The following is a 26,637-nucleotide window of genomic DNA, read 5'->3' as shown; positions in this document are numbered from 1 at the left end:
CAAAATTAAATTATATCTTATCAATACTTTTGTTTCTGCAAATAAGTGTTAAAATTTATGGTATATATCATACTCTTAGAAAGGGCCGGTCACCGGCTTTAGGGTATGACTCTAGTTATTCTAAGTAAGGAAATAATCATAAATTTATATAGATCAGCATGGTGGGAACTACAAAGAAAATTATTAATAAATAACTGTGGGACAATAGAAATCACGTGCTAAAGGTCATAACTTTTACTTTTATTGCAGCAAGATTTTATTTTTACAGGTAATATTATTAAGCAAACTTTTTGTACAACAATTAACTTTATATAACTGATACTGATACTATCCGAGCCGAGCCTAAGCCATTTGTCTAAGCCACTTTAGGGGGTAAATATTGGGTGAAATATGATCGGCAAGATTCATGTGATAGCCACCCCATTGTAATCTGATCAAATCAAACTTTATGAAAATTGATTAAAGAAGATCTTTAATTTTCATTTTCAGCATATTTTTAGTATTAAATAAGAATAATTGCAGCAAAATTTAAATTTAATATATTTTTTATAGGGAACATGATGATCCTATTTAGCTGCATAATAATTTACTGATGCTCCGCTCCTATTTTATGAAAATATTAATAAACCTGATTTATTAATAATAAGTTATAAATAGTTGTAATACATAAATGTTTACATAATTCTTTATATTCTTTTATACAATTTTTTTAAAATTTTCTTGGTTTAACTTTAACTGCTAATTCTTTACAAAGGTTAAAAAAGTCACGTTTATATTTTAGTGGTGAATTCTTATCAACTAATTCAATATCATATTTTCTATAAACTAAGATTAATAAACATTTTAATTCTATCATTGCAAGTTTTCTTCCAGGACAAATTCTAATTCCTCCTCCAAACATTTGAAAAGTATTTTTCATTTTTTTCTTTTCAAGGAAATATTTATCACTCTCTTCAACTTTATAAAATCTATCAGGATCGAATTTTTCAGGTTCAGTCCAATAATCTTTATGTTTCATTAATACGGAAATAAGCATTTGAAATTGAGTTCCTTCTGGCCAATTATATCCCCCAACGTTATCATTTTGAGCATTTACACGACCAAGAAAAAATACTATAGGAGTGTGACGATACACTTCTTTAATAACTGCATCGCAATATACTAATTCATCAAGATCTTTAAATGTTATTGGTCTTGTTAAGTCACTTCCAAGAATTCTATCAAATTCTTGTCTCAATTGTAGTTTCACTTCAGGATAATGTTCAAGATAATATACAATAAAACAAAACAAATTCGATGTCTACGATTTTTTTTAATAAAATTATTATGAAGCACAAAATTTTGAATAAAATAGTATTAAAACATCTTTACTTACTGTATCAGTTCCTCCAATCATTGCGTCGAGTATATTTCCAAAAATCTCTTTATCGGTCATTGGCCTTAATAAATCAGCGTCTGCATGTTTCATAACGTTAATATCACGTGGTGTATTTGCGGTTATATAAGACGTCAACATATCATGACGAAGTGGTTGATCTAGTGGTGTCTTTTCAATCTCATTCCTTCTTTCTTTAACAATGGTATATAATTTATTAAATAAATAATCTTTATTTTTCAATAATTTCTTAACCTTTCCACGAATAAATGGAAGATAATGGCGAATAAATTTGCTAAAGGCGAAGAAATAAATAATTCCTTCAATATAAGTTTCAAGTGATTCAACAAATTCATTTGAAGGATTAATATTATTATTTTCAAGAGTGATTTTATTATAATAAGAGGCAAGAGCGTCATTTTTTACTCCAGTAGAAATTCTAAAAATCATTTCATTTGTAAATCTACGCATCCATTTTATAAGGTCTATTTCATAATCTTCTCCAAGATTATTCCAGTAAGATTCCATTTCATTCCATAATTCATTAGTCCATTCAATAGCTTGATAATTAAAACTTGGAGTCATTAATGCTTGACTAAAAAATTGACGGTTATAATTCCAAGATTTATGAACATTATTAAATCCTACTCCTACTCCATCAAATCCGTATTCTACAAATCCTTCCGTATTAGGCCATCTGTTAGGATAATTAGTCTTCGTTGAAGATGGTATATTCATATTCTCAATTAAATCTGCTTTACCTAACACAATTAAACGTTGACCTGCCAAAATTATTTCATACATATCACCATATTTTTTATTTAATGATAATAACCAATCATTAAATCCATATCCAATTTGTTGATAAGCGCTACCAATGATTGGAAGTGGGAATGGACCTGGCAGAGGATTAGGACGAGTAAAATAATGATAATAAAAACGTGCTACATAGAAAATTGAAATAATTATTAAGAGAGAAAGGGCATCGGAAATTCCGATAGTTGAGATAATTGTTGTAATCATTTTTTTTTAAAAAAAAATAATCGGTAAGTACGGTTCTTATATATATATTAGATAAGGTCAAACTTAAATTATAAACAGTTGAAATTGATGCCAATCACTTAAAGTGAAAAGCACAAAAAAAAAACAAAGAATTTCAAATAATACACAAGAAAAAATGTGTAATGTACAGTATGTAGTGATGGGATTCCCATGGAATTTGCAGGAATTTATCAGGATCTGTGCAAATTTTACATTAGTAATACTGTACAAATCTCATAACCCCCATCCCTGAATGTATGTAATATAATGCAAAATCACAGGACAAACTTTATTTTTTTATGTTACGTTATCAAAAGGCTGATCAAAGATTGGTAAAATATCACGTGATTGCCAATCAATTCGTTTTTTGTATCGATTTTAAGATCTTTTCCAAGACTGTAACTTCGATTTCCAGATTGGACATGAATAATAAACTTGTTATTCTCATTGTACAATCGGCAAATATGCAAAATATTACCGTTCGATGATGGAATTCCAAAAAGATAAAATTCACAAATTTATTACTTCTTTTCACAAGTAAATACGCCGAATGGTTTCGCTCTAACTAAAAGTTATATCCGAAACGAATTCAGTGAACTTTCAGGATGCAGCGAGAAAATTCACAAATTTATTGATCTCTTTTCACAAGTAAATATGCCAAATGGTTTTGCTAAAAGTTACATCCGGAACGAATTCGTCTTTCAGAGCGCAGCAAGGAATATCCGACTACCACACTATTTGTTCTTTATTATTTATATAAAATAAAATAAATTTAATTTAAATTAATATTTAATATTAATATTAATGAACTGAAAATGTATTGTAAATCGTTAGAGTAAAATTGTGATTTGGGAATTCCTGTGGCACTTTTATTGTGCATTAATTTATGGTTTTTTTTTAAATTTTTTAATTTTGCTGATAACGAGATCATCATACGATAAATTTTTCTTTTTTAACTAAAAAAAGAAATACCTTTCCTAATTTTTTCTTTTAACATATGATTTAAAATCTCTTTTATTTTAAGAATATTGTTTGAATATTGTATTATCAATGATTTAACATATGATTATTGTTTTTTCTGTAGATAGAAAAATTTTTCTGTGCATCTAAAAATATTTTATTATAATATAAACAAGACAAAGTTGTCCAAATTAACAATTTTAAAGAAAACATGTCTGCACCTGGTTATTTATTATAGTTAGTATAATTTGGGACATGTGTACATCCTGATTCCGGTTAATGAAATTTAATAAAAAAGCTTAATTGTCTTAACTGTTAAGGTGATCAGCCACAACAGATCATCACCGAAGCTAAAGAATAATGGGCTTCTTTTTTTCGATTCTTATAAACTGAAAAAATAATTTTTGATATTTGCATATAAAAAATTTCTTGGACATATTTTTTATTAAATCACAATAAACTTATAATAAAAAAAAAAAATTGAAAAATTATCAGTAGATAATTTAAAAAAAGACAATTTAGGCCGGGCAAAATTAATTTTTAGATTCTCGTGACCCGGCCGTGTCAGTTTTACAAAAATTCAGGGATTTTTTTTTTATAGTAAAATTTTTTATCACGTGACTTAACATAATAAAATTGCATATACTTTATTATATAAAATTCAATAAACGTGTTACATATTATTTTCGTAAATATAAAATCTTATTTTCGTGATACTGGACAGAATTGGTTTATATCAACAAGTTTCCAATATTCCAATTTCTCTAAAGCTTTTATAAGAATGCGAAACTCTTTAATAATTACAGTTTTCCTCCATATATTTCCTATATATCCTGCTTTTCCTTCATCAACTATAGGAGTTAACGAATTTTGATTATCTGCAGTTATAGCTCTTTGATTAATAAAGTATTCAGAAGATTTGTTGCATAAAGCAGCATAGGTTCTTTAAGCCAAGCAAATTTGGGTTTTTCCATCCATGGTAATTCAATGTAATTTATCGGAATTTTATAATAACTTTGTAATTCTTCTGAATTAAATGATCATCTTGATTTTTTGTATCTTTCAGGATGGGCTTGATCAAAAAACCTAGTAAATAAATCCGGAATTTTGTATCTATCATCTAATGTTTTATAAGAACAAATATCAACATATACGTAGATTTTGTTAAATTAGAAACAAATCTTTTTCTAATATTATTTGCATTATCTTTTCCTATCCAGCCACCTCCATCTATGCATAGTTGATCCAAAGAATTTTTGCTGGTAATTTAAATTCTGGAAGGTAGTTAAGCATTGAAGCAGATTTCATTAATTCAAATGCATTGATTGTATTCATAGCTGGCTCATTATTAGAGTCATCAAGTAATTTAAATGTTACATATTATCCGCACTGTTTAACAGTTTCCCATGCATTAGTTACTCAGTCCTATTTTTCTATTTCACCCGTTTTTGTAGGACTAAAATATGCAATACAATTTTTTCCCCATAATTCTATCTTTAATTCATTAACTACTACATCATTAAAAAATCTTTTATATTCATATCCTCATCAACAGGAAGCCCCTCCCACTCAAATACTGTTTTAGAACGAAGCAAAACATGTACAATTATTATCGGCATATCAGATTTTATTTAATAAAAAGTGGCGGAAGATAGATTTACATAGATTTAACAATTTTATCTTTGTTTGTGTAATACAAGATATATTTGTGTAATACAAAATATAATACAAAATACATATAAAAAAATTTACATATGAAAAAAAAAAAAAAAACCGGTCAATTTTAAAATTTTATGTCACGAGAATCTAAAAATTAACTTTGCCCGGCCTTAAATAAATTATGCATAAAAATTTTTTTTTTAATATTTATATGTAAATATTATATATTTATCAATAAATAACATATTCGATATTGAAAAAAACTAAAGTGGTACATTCTTCTTTAGTACTGTATATTAAAAGGGTTTGATCAAAAAATTTTTTCTGACAATATTTATTTCATATGTGATAGGATGACCGACGATAATGATCGCAAAAGCTATTTTTTAAATGGGTTTAAAGCACCTGCGTTCGAACGCACCCTATCACGTGAAGTGATTTTAAAATTTTATAATTTTATTGGTTGTGTAATTTAGATAATCGATCTATTTTTTATTTTTATTTTTTATTTTTACTTCGTTTTATAACGTTCTTTTAATTACCCTTATTTGTAGGAATACCCTGAAGACGAAATAATCTCCTAGACATAAAGGTAAGTGTTTTTTTCATTTTTTTTCCCGTTCATTTCGTTCAAGAACGTCTCCTAACGTTCTTTCAATATTTTTTTTTTATAGGAGCGCTCCACTCTTTAAGACTAAAAGTAAAATTCTTTTTCATTTTTTTGTGTTAATTTCGTTTAAAGAACGTTCCTAACGTTCTTTTCAATAATTTTTTTTTTAGGAACGCCTCGTTTGAGTCATTTCTTTTGTTAATTTTCATTTAAGAACGTTTCTAACGTTCTTTCAATAACTTTTTTTATAGGAGCGCCCCCTGGAGACGAAATGGATTTCAGGGTAAGTGCTTCTTTTTGTTTCCTTTTGTTTAAGAACATTTTAAACATACTTTTGATCTTTTTTTTTTGTAGGAACGCTCCCTGGAGTCGAAATAGGCTTCTAGAACGAAGGTAAGTGTTTATTTTGTTTAAGAACGTTTCCTAATGTTCTTTCGATGGTTCTTATATGAACACCACCTGGAGACGAAATGGACTCCTGGAAACAATTAATAAATTTCAACAACAGAAAAAGGCAATAGAAAAACAATAAATTAATAAGAAAGACTTACCTCAGTTTATAAACTGTTTCAAAAAAAAAAAAGCCTTAAAAAGGCCCTTTCATTATTGTATAAATAAATAAAAGAGGAATAATTAAAAGAAGTTCATGACAAATACTATGACATGAAATACCTAAAAAAAAGGTTAATAAAAATGAAACTATTTCTAAGAACAGGGAAAGAAAAAAAAAGTTTTAAGGAAAAGGAGAAATGGAAATGACTAAAAAAAAAAATGTGAAATACACCAAATAATACAGAAGTAATAAATTGATGTTCATACGAATAATAAGTAATGTGATAAATTACAAGATAAGTTGACACACAAGCCCGTGATAGATTTCACATATATTTGATTGCCGGAAATGCATGGTCGTTACATTATTAATTTTGGTTTTTAATCGAATCAATAAACATAATTTTTGATCAATCAAATTCGGTAATTTGATCGACCCACGATCATGGAATGTGGCGCATAAATAACTCGAAAAATACTTTAGACTATAAATAATTAAATTAGTACATAATGTAGTAAAAAAAAATACACTAAAAATGAGATATATGCAAGTTTTATAGAATTCAATCTTTGTTTAACATTGGAAGTATTATTGGAATTGGAAGAATTGGAAGTCCAAAAGTGCTTATGCATATCACTGCTTACAGGGACTCAAATTGCTGAGATAAATGTAAACAGATCTCGCCATTCACGTGGTCTTATTAGGCATGTTCAATTATGATCGTTCGGGTTTTTTGATCGAAAATCGATTAACCAATCTTAACATGTGATCAAAATCAAAATTGAGGGCTTATTGAACGGCTTATTGAACGGTTAACCTTGGTCACCTTATTTCTCGTATAATAAAATATTTTTCTTTTTTAAAAATGGCAAATAAGCAATACCATAAAGGTATAGTAAACTTTTTGAGGGCGTATATTAAAACTTTACTAAGCACCAGACACGTTAAAAAAAAGCGATCAAAATGACACCACATTTTTTGTTGTTCGGAAAGTTCGGGTTGTTGATCAGGTCACACAATTTCATCAGCCAATAATTATCAACGAACGATCAGAATTGAACAGGCCTATTGAAGTGTAAATGCTAAGATTTTTGATCGACCACGCACCTGCATGATCGTCGATTGCAGCTTTAATTAAACTTTGCAATTTTACGACCTTCTTATGATCATTTAAAAAAAAACGTACGTCTTTTTACAATAATGTTTGACTACTTAATAAATGAATAATGAATTCGAAAGTCTAGAAATTTGTATTGTAAAAATAAAATATTCAACATCAAAAAGAACTTGAAGTAATAATGCTTAAATTGTTCATTTACAGCTTATACTTTACAATTTAATTTAAACAGACTTAATTTATTATATGATAATTCGGAATGAACTTACTGATTGAAATTTATAAATTAAATTTTTAGATTAGCAAAGTTGACCAATACAATCGAATAAAAATGTAACACCACAATAATTTCTTTTTGAAGTTTTGAAGGTTAAAAAAGTTAATAATAAATGTTTTCCTTTCTACCGTTTCGGTCTAGGCTTGACCTATTTTCGTTTGCGTTCAAACGAGAAAGGCTATTAAATCTTAATTCCGTTCAAAATTAAGCAATTTCTTAAATAAAATTTGTTTCATCAAAATATAATTCTTTTGAATCATAATTGACTAATTGAAGCGATAAAGCTATAATTCCGAATTATTTGAAATTTTATTTTTCGGGTCTTTATGATATATAAAATTATTTTATTTTTATTTTTAAAATATAGACACGACTGGAGCCTAACAAATACATGAGTGAGCATAAACTACAAGTCTAATCAACCAAAATCATGAAAGTGCCCAATCTCCCGAAAAAAGTCGCCCTGCCCGTCGATTTATTAATAAATAAATAAATAAAGCAGTAAATAATCACGTGACCGTAGTAAATATCGCCGGCGTCACATGCATAGTTTCTTAATGCTGTAATGCTGCCCAAAACTGCTCCGCTCTAGACGCCCAGATTTATATAATTCTTATTCTTTTTAAAATTTCTTGGCTTAACCTTAATTATTAATACTTTACAAAGGTTAAGATGTTCCTGTTTATATTGTAGTGGAGAATTCATATCAACTAATTCAATACCATATTTCTATAAATTAAAATTAGAAAAGTATTTGGTATTTTCATCTTTTCAAGTAAATATTTATGCACTTTCTTCAACTTTATAAAATCTATCAGGGATCGAATTTTTCAGGTTCATTACAATAATCTTTATGTTTCAATAGCGCTGAAATAAGCATCTGAAATTGAGTTCCTTCTGGCCAATTGTATCCTCCAACGTTATCACTTTGAACATTCATACGATCAAGAAAAAATGCTGTAGGAGAGTGACAATATACTTCTTTAATAACTGCTTCGCAATATTCTAATTCACAAAGATCTTTATATGTTATTGGTCTTGTTAAGTCATTTCCAAGAGTCGTATCAAATTCTTGTCTCAGTCGTTATTTCACTTCAGGATTATGTTCAAGATGATACATAATAAAGCAAAATAAATTCGACGTCTACAAAATTTTTTAATAAATTATTATTGAAGCTTTTGGAACACAAATGTTGGAATGAATAATATTAAAAAATTTTATTTACGCTATCAGTTCCTGCAGATATTGCGTCGAGTATATTCCCAAAAATCTCTTTATCAGTCATGGGTCTTAATAAATCAGCGTCGGCACTTTTCACATCGTTGATATCGCGTAGTGTACTCGCGGTTATAAAAGACGTCAACATATCATGATGTTCTAATGGTGTATTTTCAATCTCAATCCTTCTTTCTTTAATAATGGCGTATAATCTACTACCAAATAAATAATCTTTATTTTTCAAAAATTTCTTTACCTTTCCACGAACAAATGGAGAATAATGGCGCATGAACTTATTATAAGTGAAGAAACAAATAACTCCTTCCATATAAAATTCAATTGACCCAACAAAATCATTTAATGGATTAATATTATTATTTTCAAGAGTATAATTTTAGTACAAATCATCCATAATCACATGATTTTGAGATTTTGTAATGGAAATGTGCTTATAAGTCTAACCATTTTCAGAAAATAGATTTTTATCTATCTATAATTAGGGATGGCAAAAAACATGTTTAAAACAATTTTAGCACTTTACTAGCCTTTACGACGTAATATATTTGCAATAAAAATTTAAGCACTTTATTATATAATATATATTTAGAGTATAGCCGGACCGACCTTGTTTGGGAATATAGCTTAGTGATCGTTAAATAAAATGTGAAAAAAAAAAATTATATAATATACTAATTTTAAATCTTCTAATCGATCAATTAAATCAATAACTAATGTCATTTCCACAATAATTACACAAAATACAAAAAAGGTCATTAAAAAATAATTACGCAATAATCATGCCGACCAATATTTTAAAACAAAAAAAAAACGTTTTAAAACAATAAAAACTGGATTTAAATTGTTTTAAAACATCTTGTTTTAAATCACGTGCCATCCCTATCTATAATATATTGGTGTAATTTAAATAGTTTTTCGGTGTTTTTTTTTTACTAGATATCACAATAACCTCATTAAAAATATCTAATATATAAATTCCATGATTTTAATTAAAAACACGGCATAAGTTTTCAATTAAATGCTTGTAAAATTTCGTCCTAAGAAGTTATTGAGAAAATCCATTTTCGTAAAGATGATCGTACAATCGATTACGTAATTTAAACCTTGATTTTCTGAGCCCCTGCTTTCCTGTAGGGTCCCCATACATAGTAATAATTTTTACAAAATATAAATTTTAGTTACTATTTTTTATAACGACTTAGACGCTTAAGTGATTAATTAATGTTTGCATATAAAAAAAATGCCGTACTTGGCGTAGATAAATTTGATTGTTATATTTCTGCGACCTAAACTGACAGAAAATTAAGGGCAATGACATAATATTTTAGGGGGTGAAGGTCTTAATATATATGGTGTAACATAAGATTTTATGTATTATGTGGGGTTAAGACTGGTTACGTAATAAATGTCACTAACCCTAAGTTATTTGTGATCGTCAGACGATATACATGATTGGCTATTACCATTCGATAATGGAATTCCAAAGGATAAAGTTCACGTATTTTTTTTTGTTTCACAAGTCGATGATTTTGCACAAACTAAACGAATTCAGTGTAACTAAGATTGAAAAGATCATTCACCAATGAACATTAATTTATAAAGCGTTAAACATATTGTATTCAATGTACACAATATACAATCATTTATAGCAGTTAACGTCATAGATACTTGCTCTTTAACTTTACTTAGAGGGAAGTTTAGATAGTTTTGTGTATTTTACATTTTTTTATTTTTATCGTCCAAAATTGGTCTCTTTTCCAATGTCTGGAATTTAATATTCAGTTTTATTTGTCCAAAATATGTTTTTGGTGTCTGGAATTTCGTCCGATTATATTTGTCCAGTAAATCTTATTCAATATATGTCCAATTTTTTTCTTCTGGACATGAAAAAATTCCAGACAACATATTTTATCATTTTCCATTTTCCGGATATTCCTGAATACCGAGATACTATATAGATTATCTATGTTGTGTCAAAGGGTTTACAACCCAAATAATCTGTGAAAATGCATATGGCTGAGTCTGCTAGCTATGGTGGATCTGCGGATAGAAATTAGCGAATAAAGAACGAATTATTATAGATTAAAATAATTTTTAAATTTTTTTTTAAAAAAAAAAATTTAAATGATTAGTATTTGATATATAAGCGTTCGTAGAACGTAATAGAAATTCATTTTTTTTTAATTACTGAAATTTTAATTTTAGACTGCTAAAGCTTGAAATCTATTTTTAAAATTTTTACAGAAACTTTAAACTAAAATACTTATAATACTCAAGTTAATTCAATAAATTTAATGTCTAAAAATTCCCACACCTGCTGAATAACTTTACTTATTTAATAAAAGCCATATTATTTTGGTTAAAATAATAAAATAATACTGATAGATTTCTGTACAAAAAACGCGTCTATTATAAGATTTAATGTGAAAAAATATCTATATTTAAGGTCAGTGTTTAAGAATATTTCTTTTTAAACTTTTAAAAATATTTTTAAAAATAACTGAAAAGAAGAGAAAAGGAAGAGAAAACAATTTGTACTGCGTATAACGTACAAATAAATCAGGCTGTTGCGCCACTATCACGTGGGGAACAGGATATTATCGTAAACCCCCGGGATATAAAGTGATGTATATACTGTATCCGTCGGAAAATGGTCGTTACATTCGTTACATTATTAATATTGTTTTTTATTGGTTTTATTGGTTATGTGTATGGTTATTAATCGAACCAATAAACATAATTTTCAATCGATCAAATAATTTGATCGATGAAACGTCTGCACGTGATCGTCAGATTTTTGATCGACCACACAGCTAAATGATCGAATAATTTCTCGATTACATCCGTTTGCGTCAATCAAATTTTATTACCTAGCTGAATATGGGTAATATTGATGAGTGCCCTTACTAGTCTTATTTTAGGCGGCTAAACTCTACAATTAAAGCAGCAAACAACATTCTTATGATCATTAATCTTAAAAAACGTACGTCTTTTTACAATAATAGGTTTGCGTCCCTTCATATAAAAGTGAAAATCACCGCAATTCGAAACTCGAAAAGTCTGGAGTTTTGAAAATTCATTTCGAATTATAAATTTAACACCACAATAATTTTTTTTTGAAGTTTTGAAGGCAAAAAAAACCTCAAAAATGAGTATCTAAGAAAAGCCATTTAATCCATCATATTAACCTATAACCAGCCCAAAAACCTTCTTTAACTCCATCCCTATAAAAAATTTTTATCCGAATATTTTCCATTATTTATCTGTGGCTTTCGTAAAATTCACGGATATCCGTGTTAGAGAGATTAAAATTTCCATGATTTAAGACTATAAGATACATTCACGGGAAAACATGGAAATATAGAACACGGACGACGACTCACGACGGAACAACATTTTTTATAAGGCATTAAAGAATTAATTTATTACACAAATTTTAGATCTTAATTCCGTTCAGAATTTAGCGCATTAAATAATAAATATTATCACAAACTTCATGGTCTGGTACTATTTTAATCGGATAGATAAACTGATTAATAAGCTTAACCATTTTTAAGCTAATATTATTATTTAAAGATTTAATAATAAATTCTACAGTGTGCCTTCTATTTAAGAAATTTCTTAAATAAAATTTGCTTTATCATAAATATAATTCGTATTAAAAGAACAATTTCCAAATTATTTGAAAAATTTGAAAATCTACTTTTCAAAGCTTTATTTATTATTTAATTTATGAAAATATTATTTAACGTACTTAATATAAAAGCCGATTTTAATTTTTAATCATAAATAGACATAATTATGCGTAAATATTTATATAATTCTTATTTCACTTATTAAAATTTTCTTGGCTTAATTTTAACTAATAATTCTTTACAAACGTTAATAAAACCATCTTGATGTTGTAGTGGAGAATTCTTATCAACTAATTCAATATCATATTTTCTATAAGTTAAAATTAATAAACATTTTAATTTTATGATTGCCAATTTTTTTCCAGGACAAATTCTAACTCCACCTCCAAACATTTGAAAAGTATTTTTTATTTTTTTCTTTTCAAGCAAATATTTATCACCCTCTTCAACTTTATAAAATCTATCAGGATCGAATTTTTCAGGTTCAGTCCAATAATCTTCATGTTTCATTATTGCGGAAGCAAGAATTTGAAATGTAGTTCCTTCTGGCCAATCGTATCCTCCAACGTTATCATTTTGAGCACTTATACGACCAAGAACAAATGCTATGGGAGAGTGACGATACACTTCTTTAATAACTGCATCGCAATATTCCAATCCATCAAGATCTTTATACGTTATAGGTCTTGTTAAGTCATTTCCAACAACTTTATCAAATTCTTGTCTTAATCGTTGTTTCACTTCAGGATAATGTTCAAGATAATATGCAACATAACAAAACAAGTTCGCCGTCTATGATTTTTTTAATAAAATTATTTTGGAGAACATATTTTTAAATAAAAATAACGATAATATCAAAATATTTTACTTACTGTATCAGTTGCTCCAAGAATTGCGTCGAGTATAATCATACAAATATCTTTATCAGTCATAGGTCTTAATAAATCAACGTTGTCATCCTGTTTCACATCGTTGATATCTCGTGATGTATTCGCGGTTATATAAGACGTCAACACATCGTGACGAAGTGGTTGATCTAATGGTGTATTTTCTATCTCAATCCTTCTGTCTTTAATGATAGTGTACAATCTATTAAATAAATAATCCCTATTTTTCAAATATTTCTTAACTTTTCCACGAATAAATGGTAAATATTGACGGATAAATTTATTAAAAGTGTAAAAATACATAAATCCATCCATATAAATTTCAATAGATTCAATAAAATTACGAGATTCTTTTAATTTTTCATTTTCTTTCTCATTTAAAGAATCATTTTTAAGATTTATTGTATTATAATAAGAAGCGACAATATCAATTTTTACTCCAGTAGAAATTCTAAAAATCATTTCACTCGTAAATCTACGCATCCATTTTATAAGATCTAATTCATGATCTTCTCCAAGATTGTTCCAATAAGATTCCATTTCATTCCATAATTTATTAGTCCATTCGATAGCTTGATAATCAAAATTTGGAGTTAACATTGCTTGACTTAAAAGTTGACGATTATATTTCCAAGATTTATAATCATTATTAAATGATAATCCTGCTCCATCAAATCCATATTCAACGAATCCTTCATTATTATGAAATCTATTAAGATATTTAGTTTTTGTTGAGGCTGATATATTCATATTCTCAGTTAGATCTGTTTTACATAACACTATTAAACGTTGACCTGCCAAATGTATTTCGTACATATCACCATATTTTTTATTTAATGATATTAACCAGTCATTAAATGCATATCCAATTTGTTGATGTGCGTTACCAATGATTGGAAGTGGGAATGGACCTGGTAAAGGATTAGGACGAGTAAAATAATGATAATAAAAATGGGTTACATAGGTAATTGAAATAATCAATGAGAGAGAAAGAATATTGGAAATTTCAAAAATTGTTGTAATCATTTTTTTTTTTTTAAAAAAAAAAAAAAAAACAAAAAAATTAAAAAAACAAAGTAAAAACAAAAATAAAATAAAAACAAAAATAAAAAAATAAATTTTTTATCTTAATTTAAAAAGTTAAAAAAACGGAAAAGTACGGTACTTGTATTTATGTTAAAAAAATAAAGTTCAAAATTAAAATTAATTTATTAAATTAGTTGTTTAATTGTTTGCATGTAAAGATAGTAAAAGTAACTGCGATGTAACTTTGATTTTTTAAATTGGACATGAATAAAAATTGTTTATTGATTTTCTAGCGGGTTAAACTAGAAATTATTGGTGATCACAAATGTTACACGATTGGACAATTAGGTAATATGCAAAATGCGGTAATGGTAATCACCAAAATTAATTTGTGCCTTCCTAAATTCGATTGGTCCATGTCGATCATTATATCGTGATATCTTTTCATCGATTGATGAAATAATTTCTTTTTTTTTTTGTAAAATGTTTAAAACATTATTACGAAAGAAATAGAAACTATTTATTGGATTTTAAATTTTTTTTTATGAAATTTGATATAAAATTTTATATCTCACAATTGTCTCTTTGATTTACGCAAACAAAAAGGTGAGATCGACACCAATTTGATTGATTAGAGTTTAAACGCAAACCCCCAATTTCAATAATTGCCCCGACTGTATTACCGTAGGTGTGTGTGGTTTAGTGGTGGAATTTTAAAGAGAAAATATTACGAATTTAGGGATCTCTTTTCACAAGTGATTACGTTAAACGGGTACACGATAACGAACTCAATAAACTGCCCTAGTAACACCAGAAAAAGTTTCGCAATTTTGGGCAGAATTATAAATGATCTGCACTGCCAATTTCTATATTATGTTGTACTAGGTCTATCCCTGACCGTAACGCCAGCCATTGCGGTATTTTTTCAGGTGTTACTAAGGATTCGCTGAGCATGCAACAAAAAAACATATTAACCAAAATTGGGTAAATGAAATCATTCAACGCCAACAATCAGATGGTCTAGATGCTTCGATGCATAATGGTAAATAATCTAGAAATACATAAAACGAAAAATGAAACACAACTCAGCACCAATTATTATCTCAATGTAAACAAGTGGTCTGGGTCAAATTGCACAAATATCTAAAAGTGAATTAGGAGAAAATAAGGACATGCAAGAATTCCGGTACGAGTAGGAATGAAAGAGTAGAAATCTACTTGGATCAATTATAGCCGTTTTCAAAATGATTGAAATTAATATCGAACATGTAATACAAAAAACATATTTATGAAAAAATTATCGCCTCTCGTACTTGATTTTTTGTAAAGTGTCGAAAAATAGGCCAGTATTTTTTTTACTCTTTAACTTCAAAATCTCACTTAAATCACTTGAATCACACATAAATCACAATGAATAACGAGGTAAATCACGTACAATTGCATTACTAAGGTATTTTTAGACCTCTTTGAAAGCATTAAAATGGTATTTCAAGGCGCCACATTACATATTTATATGAAAGTATAAAATTTAATATAAAATAAAAATATATTTTTAAATTTTAATAGTTTGTTAAAAATCTGTTTATTTATCGTTATGTTTTTTTTTTATAATATTTATCTAATTAATAAATCTTTTTAAATCTTGGGCACTTTTTAACTGAAAAAATTTAGTTAAAAAAAATATATTTGGGGCGAACAAATATAATTGAAATTCAACTTTAAACAATACATTTGGATTTGGATCTTTTATCAATCTAGATCATACATAACTTTTTTAATATTTAAATAAAAATAATCATTTTTAATAATTTTTCCAAAACTCATAAAATAGTACAAACTATCGGAAAACTAAGAGCGGTTATGAAACAGGATTTAAAACTAATGTAAGGCTACAAAAATAACGTTCAATGTTTATAAATAATGCAATTCTACGTGAATGGTGCAATCGCATAAAGAGAGAAAAAACGAGTTCCAAAAAAAGATACCAAACGGGAATGTGGGAAAAGAGAAAATTAGAAAATAAATCAAAAGAAAAATGTAAAGAAAATTATGAAAATCAAATCTATTGAAAAATCATTAAAGATCTATGTGTTGAATTACTCGACGTCATTAATGAAAAATAATAATAAGTCGATGTTCTATTTTTTGAATTTTGTTTTTTGTCATTGATTTGAACCAATTTTCAATACGTCATTATAGGAAATCGGGACCACTAAAAAAAGTCCAAGTCCCTCAGATAATTAACTCGTGCTTGCACGTGATCAGTGACGCGTTAACATTACCGACACTAACTTTAAATCGGTTCTCATATTTTCACGTGATGATCAACATTATAAGCCAGTATAATTTTAAACTATAGTTCAAATTTCCAAAATCCTAATACTTTTTTTTTAAATTAATCAAAAATTAATTATATTTCGGAATAATTTTTGAAAATAAATGCGATACGAATCTTTCTGACAGATGTCCATTTGAATTAGACTCTAATATTATACACTAACATTATAAAATATAAATCAGTTGATTTACAAATGATAAAGTTACAGTAATTTTAATAATTAATTAATTTGATTAGATTACTAATTTAAAAAAAATAATAAATAATTTTTTATCATTTATTTTGAAATCTATATTTATACTTATTCTTCCTCTCTTCGAGATTAACCGCAGAAACATTATTACATTTTAATAACGAATTTAAGTATATAATAACAAATGCACCATCTTTATTATGGACATTATGGACACGCCAATAAATAGAAAGAAAACTTTGTAAAATTTCAGAATTACTTTAGGATTTCAAATTAAACTGACAAGCCGAAAATATATTATTTTAATGTACGTTATATTCCACAGTATGTTATAGTCAAAGTTTTGTTTAATTTATTATTTAAGTAAGATGATTCTTTTATGACATGGTCATATGAATAATATACAGTAATAGTGAGTGATATTTTTATATCCCTATTACAAAATTTGTTCAATTACGTTATTGATTTTTTTTTCTAATAATCTTACTTGATCTATTCTTTTGGCTACTGTACAATTTTTCTTGTAAATAGAAGAATAAATATTAAAGGAGATTTGATTAATAAAAACTTCATCATTAAATTTGGATTGTTAAGTCAAAAAAAATATGTCACTCTTAAAGAAAAAATAAAATGAAGCACAAAGCAAACTACAAACCAACGATAACATAGAACATGTGCTTATGCATAAGTTATATAATCGCTCGGGCTGAAAAAAAATCTTTTTCTCATAATTTCTCTTGGAAAATATATTTTTTATTATACAAAAATTAATGAATAAGAAAAACCAATTAAGTCATCGTGCATTAACAGAATTAAAACTTGTTGACGTGAAAAGTTAATCATAATGCTGGCAAGAACTAGATTTGGCTCGCATTATAATCTGCTAAAGAATTACATACACCGATATTTTGATATACCACTGTATCGTTATATAGAGGTTTGAGTGTTTGACTGCTGTATATTTCGGATCTTGCGCAACGTATTTTTGATGTCAACCGGTTCTAGGCTGTCTAAATTTAATTTGCAATAAGTAATTAATTATTAATTATCAAATTTCTATATTTTTATATTATTTAAAGAAAGATTCTATACTGTATATACTGATTTATCAACAAATAAATAATCAAGTATTATATTAGTATATGTTAAGATATTTTAATTTGGTTACAATAAATGGGTTTAATTAAATACATAAATATATTAATAATACCAACTATTCAACTTTTTAAAATTTTCGTGGCTTAATCTTTACAATTAATTCTTTACAAAGGTTAAGAAAATCACGTTTATATTTTAATGGAGAATTCATATCAACTAATTCAATATCATATTTTCTATAAATTAAGAATAATAAACATTTTAATTCTATAATTCTTTTAGGACAAATTCTAATTCCTCCTCCAAACATTGGAAAAGTGGTTTTCATATTTTTCTTTTCAAGTAAATATTTATCACTTTCTTCAACTCTGTAAAATCTATCAGGATCAAATTTTTCATGTTCAGTCCAATAATCTTTATGTTTTATTATTGCGGAAAACAGCATCTGAAATTGAGTTCCTTCGGGCCAATCGTATCCTCCAACTTTATCACTTTGAGAATTTATACGTCCATTAATGATAAAGATAGGGCTACAGCGGAATACTTCTTTAATAATTGCATCGCAATATTCTAATTTGTCAAGATCTTTGTATGTTATGGGTCTTGTTAAGTCTTCTCCAAGAACTGTATCAAATTCATGTCTCAATCGTTTTTTTATCTCAGGATAATGTTCAAGATAATATACAACAAAACAAATCAAATTCGCCGTCTATGATTTTAAAAAATAAAAAATTTTCTTAAAGTACACATTTTTAAATTAAAATAAAATTAAAAATTTTTTACATACGGTATCAGTTCCTCCAAGCATCGTGTCTAGAATATTCCCAAAAATCTCTTTATCAGTCATTGGTCTTAATAAATCGGAATCAGCCTGTTTCACAACGTTAATATCACGTGGTGTATTCGCGGTTATAAACGACGTTAACATATCATGACGAAGTGGTTGATCTAATGGTGAATTTTCAATCTCAATTCTTCTTTCTTTAACAATAGTGTATAATTTACTAAATAAATAATCTTTATTTTTTAATAATTTCTTAACTTTTCCACGAATAAATGGAATATTATTACGGATGAATTTATTAAAAGCGAAAAAATAAATAATTCCTTCAATGTAAGTTTCAATTGATTCACAAAATCATAAGATTCCTTTAATTTCACATTTTCTTTCTCGTTTAATGAATTATTATTATTATTATTAAGAATAATTATATTATAATAAGAAGCGATAGCATCATTTTTTACTCCAGTAGAAATCCTAAAAATCATTTCATTTGCAAATCTACGCAACCATTTTATAAGGTCTAATTCATGATCTTCTCCAAGATTGTTCCAATAAGATTCCATTTCATTCCACAATTCATTAGTCCATTTAAGAGCTTGATAATTAAAACTTGGAGACATCATTGCTTGACTAAAAAATTGACGATTATATTTCCAAGATTGAAGATCATTATTAAATGCTACTCCTACCCCATCAAATCCATATTCCACGAATCCTTCACTATTAGGTAATCTAATAGGATATTTAGATTTTGTTGAAGATATATTCATTTTTTCAGTTAAATCTGGGTTACATAGTATTATTGAACGTTGACCTGCCAAGATTATTTCGTAAATATCACCATATTTTTTATGTAATGATAATAACCAATCATTAAATCCATATCTGATATCCAATTTGTTGATAAGAGTTACCAAAGATTGGAAGTGGAAATGGACCTGGTAAAGGATTAGGACGAGTAAAATAATGATAATAGAAACGAGTTATGTAAATAATTAAATAAATTATTAAGATAGAAAAAATATCGGAGATTCTGAGAGATGAAATAATTGTGGTAATCATCGTTCAAAATTAAAAAATTGCAAAGTACGGTTCTTGTATTTATATACTGTATAGACCGAAAACTATATAGAGGTGCAGCTTTATCTTACCCTTATGGTTATAACCTTTTTAAGTCATATGACTTAATTACGTCAAATTACGTCTATGGCTTAAGTTTAAGGCTGCACATCTAATTTTAAGTAATTAATTATTCATGTATAAATAAATATATATATATCTATATAAAAAAGATAATGTAACTTTCGAAAATTTGAAAAATCAGGAATCGGCGTAGATATATCATATATGATTCAAATGATGGAATTTCAAAGACAAGATTCACACATTAAAAATTTCATGATCTCTTTTTCACAAGTAAACACGTCAAATAATATACGCTAACTAAAGTTGCATTATTAGTTAACACGAATTAGTCGAATTGATCCACTTGATCTACATTTAAAAAAGGATGATAAATATTTAAAGAAATTTAATTAAGGCTAGTTTTTTTTTAAATATTCTTAAAATACTTTTAATTTTTTTCAAAAATGCTTCTTTTGTAATTTTTAAATTGTATACTAATACACTAATTTTGATTAATTACTGTGACGCAATTATTAATGCATGTGATCAAAGTTTTATATACTAGTGGATTTATCAAATCATACTGTAAAATAATAAAAAAAAGTATTAATATTTCTTTTTAAGAATACTAAGAAGTGCCAAGCAATTTGTTAAAAATGAGTAAAATCTGCAAGATTATTCAGTCGCTGAGTCGCTAAATGTAAAAATGAATAGATTTATATAAAATATTTTGATTTTCGGGTCCTTGCTGATAAACATTATTATTAATTTTATAAATGAGAGAAATATATGATAATAAATATATGATTGTGTTATCTTTTATTAAAGCATAGTTAGATATATAATTATAAGATTAATATTATAGAAGTAGAAAACATTATATTACATACAGTATGTAGAGAAATATAAGAAGGAATTAGAAGAAGATATTAGAGAAATCAACGTTCATTCATTAATGGATTACTAATACTAAATTCGGAGGGTTACGCAAAAATTGCTATGTAAAAGTTAAATAGAATTATATGAATAAAAATGCGAGAAAAAATTACTCCCGTAAAAAAAAATCACTCATGACATATAACACAAAACCTTAGTGCGGGTTAGTCATTCTTTTTATGGTCTTCTCTTTGGTGGGAATGCTTGGACCCTCACTTCGTGAGAGTTCTGCGTAGGGTTGTGCAACGTTTCTGTTGGTGATCAGGTGATCAGGAGCGAACAAAAGGTAAAAACGTGACTATACTTGTCCTACGTTGCTAATCGATTTAAAATATCGCGAACTCGTAACAAAGAATCAAAAAAAAAAAATCAAAATGGGCAATTACTATTATTTACCCTATAATATACTTTCTGCTATTAAAATACTTGTTATATCAATTTTTTGCAATAAAAAAAAACACTTCTCATCTAATTATTTCGCTAAAATGAATTCTACCAGCTTTTAAAAATTGAATATTAACAACTTTATGTTTGTTCTAATTTTTCAAAAATATTAACATAATTTAGATGTACTTTGGGTTTAAATAATTTATATTTTTTAACAAAAACAAGGAACTAAAATAATACGTAAATCGTTCCTTCCTTATCAGTTATATATTATCGGTCGTCGATTTAATAATGTCTGTGCCACAAGAAATAATATCGAAATTATGTAATTTAATGTCATGATATATTTTCATCATCTCTATCTATATTAACCGATGCATTTTAATAAAATATTTGAGAATATTTTAAAAATTCTTTCAAGTTTGATCTTGAATTTAAATGAACTGATTTAGGGGAATAAATTTTAATGTAACTAATATTTGAACTAGCAACAAGCCCGTTGCTTCGCATCAGGATCAATGATTACCTTGAGATAAACAAAAATTTATGTTATACGGATATAAAATGATAAGATAAAATCAATTTTTCTTGATAGAAAATTTAATTAATTTAGTTTAACATCATTATGATGACAATATTTCCATGAACTTAGACAATACACATTTCGTCAACTTTGAAATTCAAATAATATTCTTAAAAATGGATATATTTGTTTGAAATTGGTTACCAGTTGGATATTGATTAAGGATGAGAACTGGACGTAATCTAATCAAATGTTGCATTTAAATGTGGTTTAACACTTTTTAATGAATAATAATCATTTAGATATTCTGATAATTTATAACATAATTATTAAAATTTATACAATTTAAAATAATAATCAAATGAATGATTTATAAATAATTTTTAATAAAAACTACTAGTGCGTTGTTACAAAATTACTTTGCTTACACATGATATTTTATAATTATCTTTATTTAATAATTGAAAAGTCCTATAAAAAAAATAGAGAATCGAATTATTTAAATTACAAACTAAGAATCTTTTTAATACTCTAATCTTAGTGTTTAAATAATTTTAAAATAAAATTAATAAGTAGTATAAAAAATGAATTTGTTTTCAAGTAAATTAATTTAAAATCCATCTAAAGAGAATAAATATATTAGTGAATAAATATATTATATTATTTTAATATTATTAAATATTAAATTATAAACAAACCATCAGGAATTTCTTGTTTATCCTTTTGTTCTGAATGAAGATTTGGATTATTTTGTACTTCATCTATAAAAATATGATAAGTTAGAATAATAATACTGACCATTACTATAAATAATTTTATTTTACTTACCATTAATACTAATATTTGATCGTTGCTGCATTATTTCTCTCTCATAGTCTTTTTGAACGTCGTCTATTATTTAATAAATCAAATTTAATAAAATATTCATTCTTATATTCAACGAAAATTAGAATTAAATATTAAGACTTTACCATTCTCCATTTTCAATTTTTTAAATAATCTGGATGACTCTTTGCTATCATTATCTATAATCAAGATATAAATTAGTATTTATTCATTATAAAACTCTAATATAAAAATAAATTATCTTTAAAATTAATTGATGTATACTGATTACTTGATTTACTAAGATTAATAGCTATTATATAATGAAAATCAATCATACGATATTTTATTTATATAAAATTCAATATTATTTTAATAAATACTTACCATTACTAGAAATACTAAAATCATATGATCTAGTGATATAAAATGCTATTTTTTTAAAAAAGATTATTAATTAAAGGATTTATACTAAAACATTATTAACTTTATATTACCTTTTTGTTCTTCTATTATTATTTAATTTAAAACAAAGGTATCGTTAATAATAATGTTAAAGAAAAAAAAATCAAATAGTTACTAATAAACATTAAAATTTAAAAAGCATACCTTCTGTTGCATTTTTTGGTTCAGGTAGATTGTCAAAATTATGAATTTTACTTGTAAATATTTTACTACTCATTATATTGCTTGTTTTTTTATCTACTTTTATTATTGATTGAGGTAATTCATTTGGATTATTTCGATAATATGACTTAATTTCATTCATCTTATTACAAAGTGTATTAATATCGGGCCTTTTTAATGGATTAGCATCCCAACATTGTTCCATTAGACTTTTATATTCAGAAGGAATTTCTGATATAATTTTTGGTCTTATACCATCAATGATATTAATTGCAAGAATACAATCATGTTCATAATTCATAAATGGAGGTTGCCCAAATGACATTTCCCACATAAGCATTGCAATACTATAAATATCAGATTTAAAAGTATACCCTTTTCCATTAATAACTTCAGGAGCTATGTAAGGAAGATTTCCATATATACTTGTTGATGGTTTGTCTGCAGGACCACAAAATCCAAGATCACTAATATACCAAATATCATTAAGCTGTGAATATAATATATTTCCAGAATGCAAATCTCTATGAATTGAATTCTCTTTATGAACCCAATAAAGGTTATCAATAATTAAAAAAGTAATTCCAATTCTTTCATTCCATGTAAGTTGATTATGATTTTGTTGTAAGTATTCTCTTAAATTCAATTCACACTTTCTCATTACAAGTAAATAATTTCTATTTGATGGATTTTGTGTTAAACCAAAACATTGAACAATCTCTGAAAGTTTGTTGCCTAAAGTTAAATGTGATTTAGCCTTTAAAAATAATAAATATTATTATTAACAATTAAATTTTAAATTTAAGTTCTTTAAATATTTTTAACTTACAAACCTCTTCAAACCAACTTTGACTTGCATTTTCAACATTTTTTAATTCTTTAAGTATTACAGCATAAGTTCCATATCTTATTAATTGTTGCTCTTTAGAATCCCATTCTTCATATTTACCATCAATCCAATCGGCTGTATAAATCTCTGAGAATCCACCTTTTGTCAGATATTTAATATTATCTAAATTATTATATGGGATCCATTCAATAATATCATCTGGCGTAAGTGTTTCCATTTGACAATTTTTTATTAAATTATTAATAATATTATTTCCAGAAGTCCAATTTGAAAAATTAGATTTTAAATGATTCCGAACACAATATTCACAATATAATGTAGCTAAACATTTTTGGTTACAATTTTCACAAACTCTTCTTTTTCCATCATTATAAATAATTTTCTCTCGGTCATAATTTTTATTATTTAATCTTATTGCTTCAGTTTTTTCTTCTTCCGTAAGAGAATTATCAGTAAGAATTGTTTGTTGCATAAATTCATGTCCTTCATGGAAGCCATTGTGTGCATTATAATCAATTAATGCAAATGCTCTACTAATTGCTGCTTGTATTAATTCTTTTCGAATATTGGACATTTTGTAAAAGAAAAGACTATTTAACAAAAAAAAAAAAGTTTCCATAGACGGTTAAACAAATAAGTTGTGCAACCACCAAAATTATAATATTGTCTACCTGTCAGTCCTGCATTGTTAAACATTTACCCAGTATCGCCCCAAGATTTCTAAGTAAAATTTCACCCACACGTAACCGGTGATGTTTAAGGGGGCGTGAAAAAAACTTTTTTCACCACAAAATTTTTAAGTCCCAGAATACTTATGAAAAAAATGAAAACGGTGGGGTGTGACACGGGGTGACATTTTATGCAGGTCACGTGGGGTGAAAATTCAGGGAAGATATTGTTAAACAAAATGATCATCTGATCATACAATATAAACAAAATAATCCAAGATTACCGGCAACTTGGATCTTTTATTTATTGTACATATATGATGCAAAAACTACAAAGGTACAAATGACGTTAAGGTTAAGCTTTTGTAGAATAGAATTAAATTTAATTTTGATGTTTTTGGAAAAAACCAATTTTATCAAAATCATCATAGAATTCAAAAAGATGGAAACACATTTAAATTCATAGTAAAATAAAATTTCAATTGCCATATTTGTGATGACGATTGTCTGTTATCAATAAATTTCAATGGCAATAAAAAAATATTAAATATTTAATAATGGATTAACTTTCTTTCATTCTTTTTTTTTTAATATATTATTTATTTTAGTTATTACTTAGGATACTTTTTTTTTTATTGGCAATTGATGTTTAATGAGCCAAATTTGAAGTTTCGAATGTAAAGGATAACTCAAAAATTCAATTTTGATTGTAAAGTTTTATAAGCATAATAATTTCAATATTATAATATAGTAACATATTTTTCAGGCAAAATTTATTGCCTTTTTAGTAACATAATGAGCTTATAAAAATTAAAGGTTAACCATGTTTTAGTCAATTTCTCTACTCAATAAAACTTTTTTTAAAAAAAAATTTAGAGATCATCTCTTAATAAGTTGGAAAAAAAAAATTATTATGGTTGTATAATTGGAGACTAAAGTCACTAAATATTTAAGAGTATAAGACAATCATACATACTATCCATTTTTTTAGGTATATCTGGAATTCTGGATGACATTATTGATACTATATATATTTGGTGAGCGACTCTATAAAATGATCCTATTTTAAACATCATTTTTTATTCACTTTTTAATGCAAAAAAAATCATTTACTAGGACTTCCTAAGAATTTAGACCATTAGAAAATTATACTCACCATTCGCGTAAAATTTTTGAAGAATGAAGATTTAATTAAAATCCTAAAGTTGATGATAACAATATTCTTTTCGGGATTTTGTAATTCTGATTATGAAGTGCCAAGGAATTGACATTTCGGGATTATGATTTTTTGGGATTATGAAATTCTGGATATGACCCTGTCGGTATTTTTAGTTTTAGGATTATATAATATTTTGGTATTTTGATTTTTCAGGATTGGGTGTTGGGATATATTGAATCATCGGGATTATGAGCTTTGGGATTTCATACCAAATCCGTTATAAAGATCTCATTTTGACCAAGGATATAGAATCGATTTACTTATCTATCTCTTATCAATTAGTAGTAAGCTAGCGCCTTTCTGTTGGCGTTGTTCTACGTGCTATTTTGCTAATTTCTTTTCATTATCTGTGTTATTTGACATTATATAATATGTGCCTAAAATAAGGATTAGACAGAAGATTCCAAAAAATCAATTAAATTCCACAATTAATATATTCCTCTATGTAATTAATCATGCATTTTTTTATAAAGTAAAAATTGATTCTTTAAAAAACTTATTGATGTCTGTCAGATTTTCACATAAGTAAGAAATAAAATTAATCTGTATACATGATTTTTATGTTAGATTGTGTTACATCCTCGCAATTTGAGCGGAGATGTACAAAAAAATATTAACCGACTATGATATATATATTTGATATTTTTATAAGAAATTGTAATTACAACTTGAAATAATTAAAGTGTA

At 26.4% G+C, this 26,637-nt stretch overlaps 4 protein-coding genes across 4 annotated transcripts; all 4 read right to left on the bottom strand.

The window, feature by feature from the left end:
• Window positions 1–610: 610 nt before the first annotated feature.
• OCT59_001221 (uncharacterized protein) lies at window positions 611–2,404 on the bottom strand. The gene is made up of 2 exons (XM_025326233.2): window positions 1,376–2,404; window positions 611–1,300 (listed from the first exon to the last, which is right to left on the bottom strand). Exons 1-2 carry the CDS (start codon window positions 2,396–2,398, stop codon window positions 710–712), a joined length of 1,614 nt encoding a protein of 537 aa, XP_025177055.1. The 5' UTR covers window positions 2,399–2,404; the 3' UTR covers window positions 611–709.
• Window positions 2,405–12,754: 10,350 nt separating this feature from the next.
• OCT59_001220 (uncharacterized protein) lies at window positions 12,755–13,396 on the bottom strand (the record flags this gene model as incomplete). The annotated part of the gene is made up of 3 exons (XM_025308555.2): window positions 12,755–12,774; window positions 12,848–13,256; window positions 13,337–13,396. The coding sequence occupies 3 exons, from the start codon at window positions 13,394–13,396 to the stop codon at window positions 12,755–12,757; spliced, it is 489 nt and encodes a 162-aa protein (XP_025177057.2).
• Window positions 13,397–18,133: 4,737 nt separating this feature from the next.
• Window positions 18,134–18,853, bottom strand: OCT59_001219 (uncharacterized protein; the record flags this gene model as incomplete). Its single annotated transcript, XM_025326235.2, has 2 exons — window positions 18,134–18,715; window positions 18,794–18,853. 2 exons carry the CDS (start codon window positions 18,851–18,853, stop codon window positions 18,134–18,136), a joined length of 642 nt encoding a protein of 213 aa, XP_025177058.2.
• Window positions 18,854–22,371: 3,518 nt separating this feature from the next.
• On the bottom strand, window positions 22,372–23,268 carry OCT59_001218 (uncharacterized protein; the record flags this gene model as incomplete). Its single annotated transcript, XM_066139404.1, has 6 exons — window positions 22,372–22,382; window positions 22,460–22,522; window positions 22,590–22,652; window positions 22,733–22,786; window positions 22,974–23,018; window positions 23,196–23,268. 6 exons carry the CDS (start codon window positions 23,266–23,268, stop codon window positions 22,372–22,374), a joined length of 309 nt encoding a protein of 102 aa, XP_065988810.1.
• Between the last annotated feature and the right edge of the window lie 3,369 nt (window positions 23,269–26,637).

Source organism: Rhizophagus irregularis, chromosome 1, assembly GCF_026210795.1.
Source record: "Rhizophagus irregularis chromosome 1, complete sequence".
Classification (NCBI taxonomy): Eukaryota; Fungi; Glomeromycota; class Glomeromycetes; order Glomerales; family Glomeraceae; genus Rhizophagus; species Rhizophagus irregularis.
The sequence above is the reverse complement of the archived record's forward strand: the minus strand, read 5'-3'. Positions and strand labels throughout refer to the sequence as shown.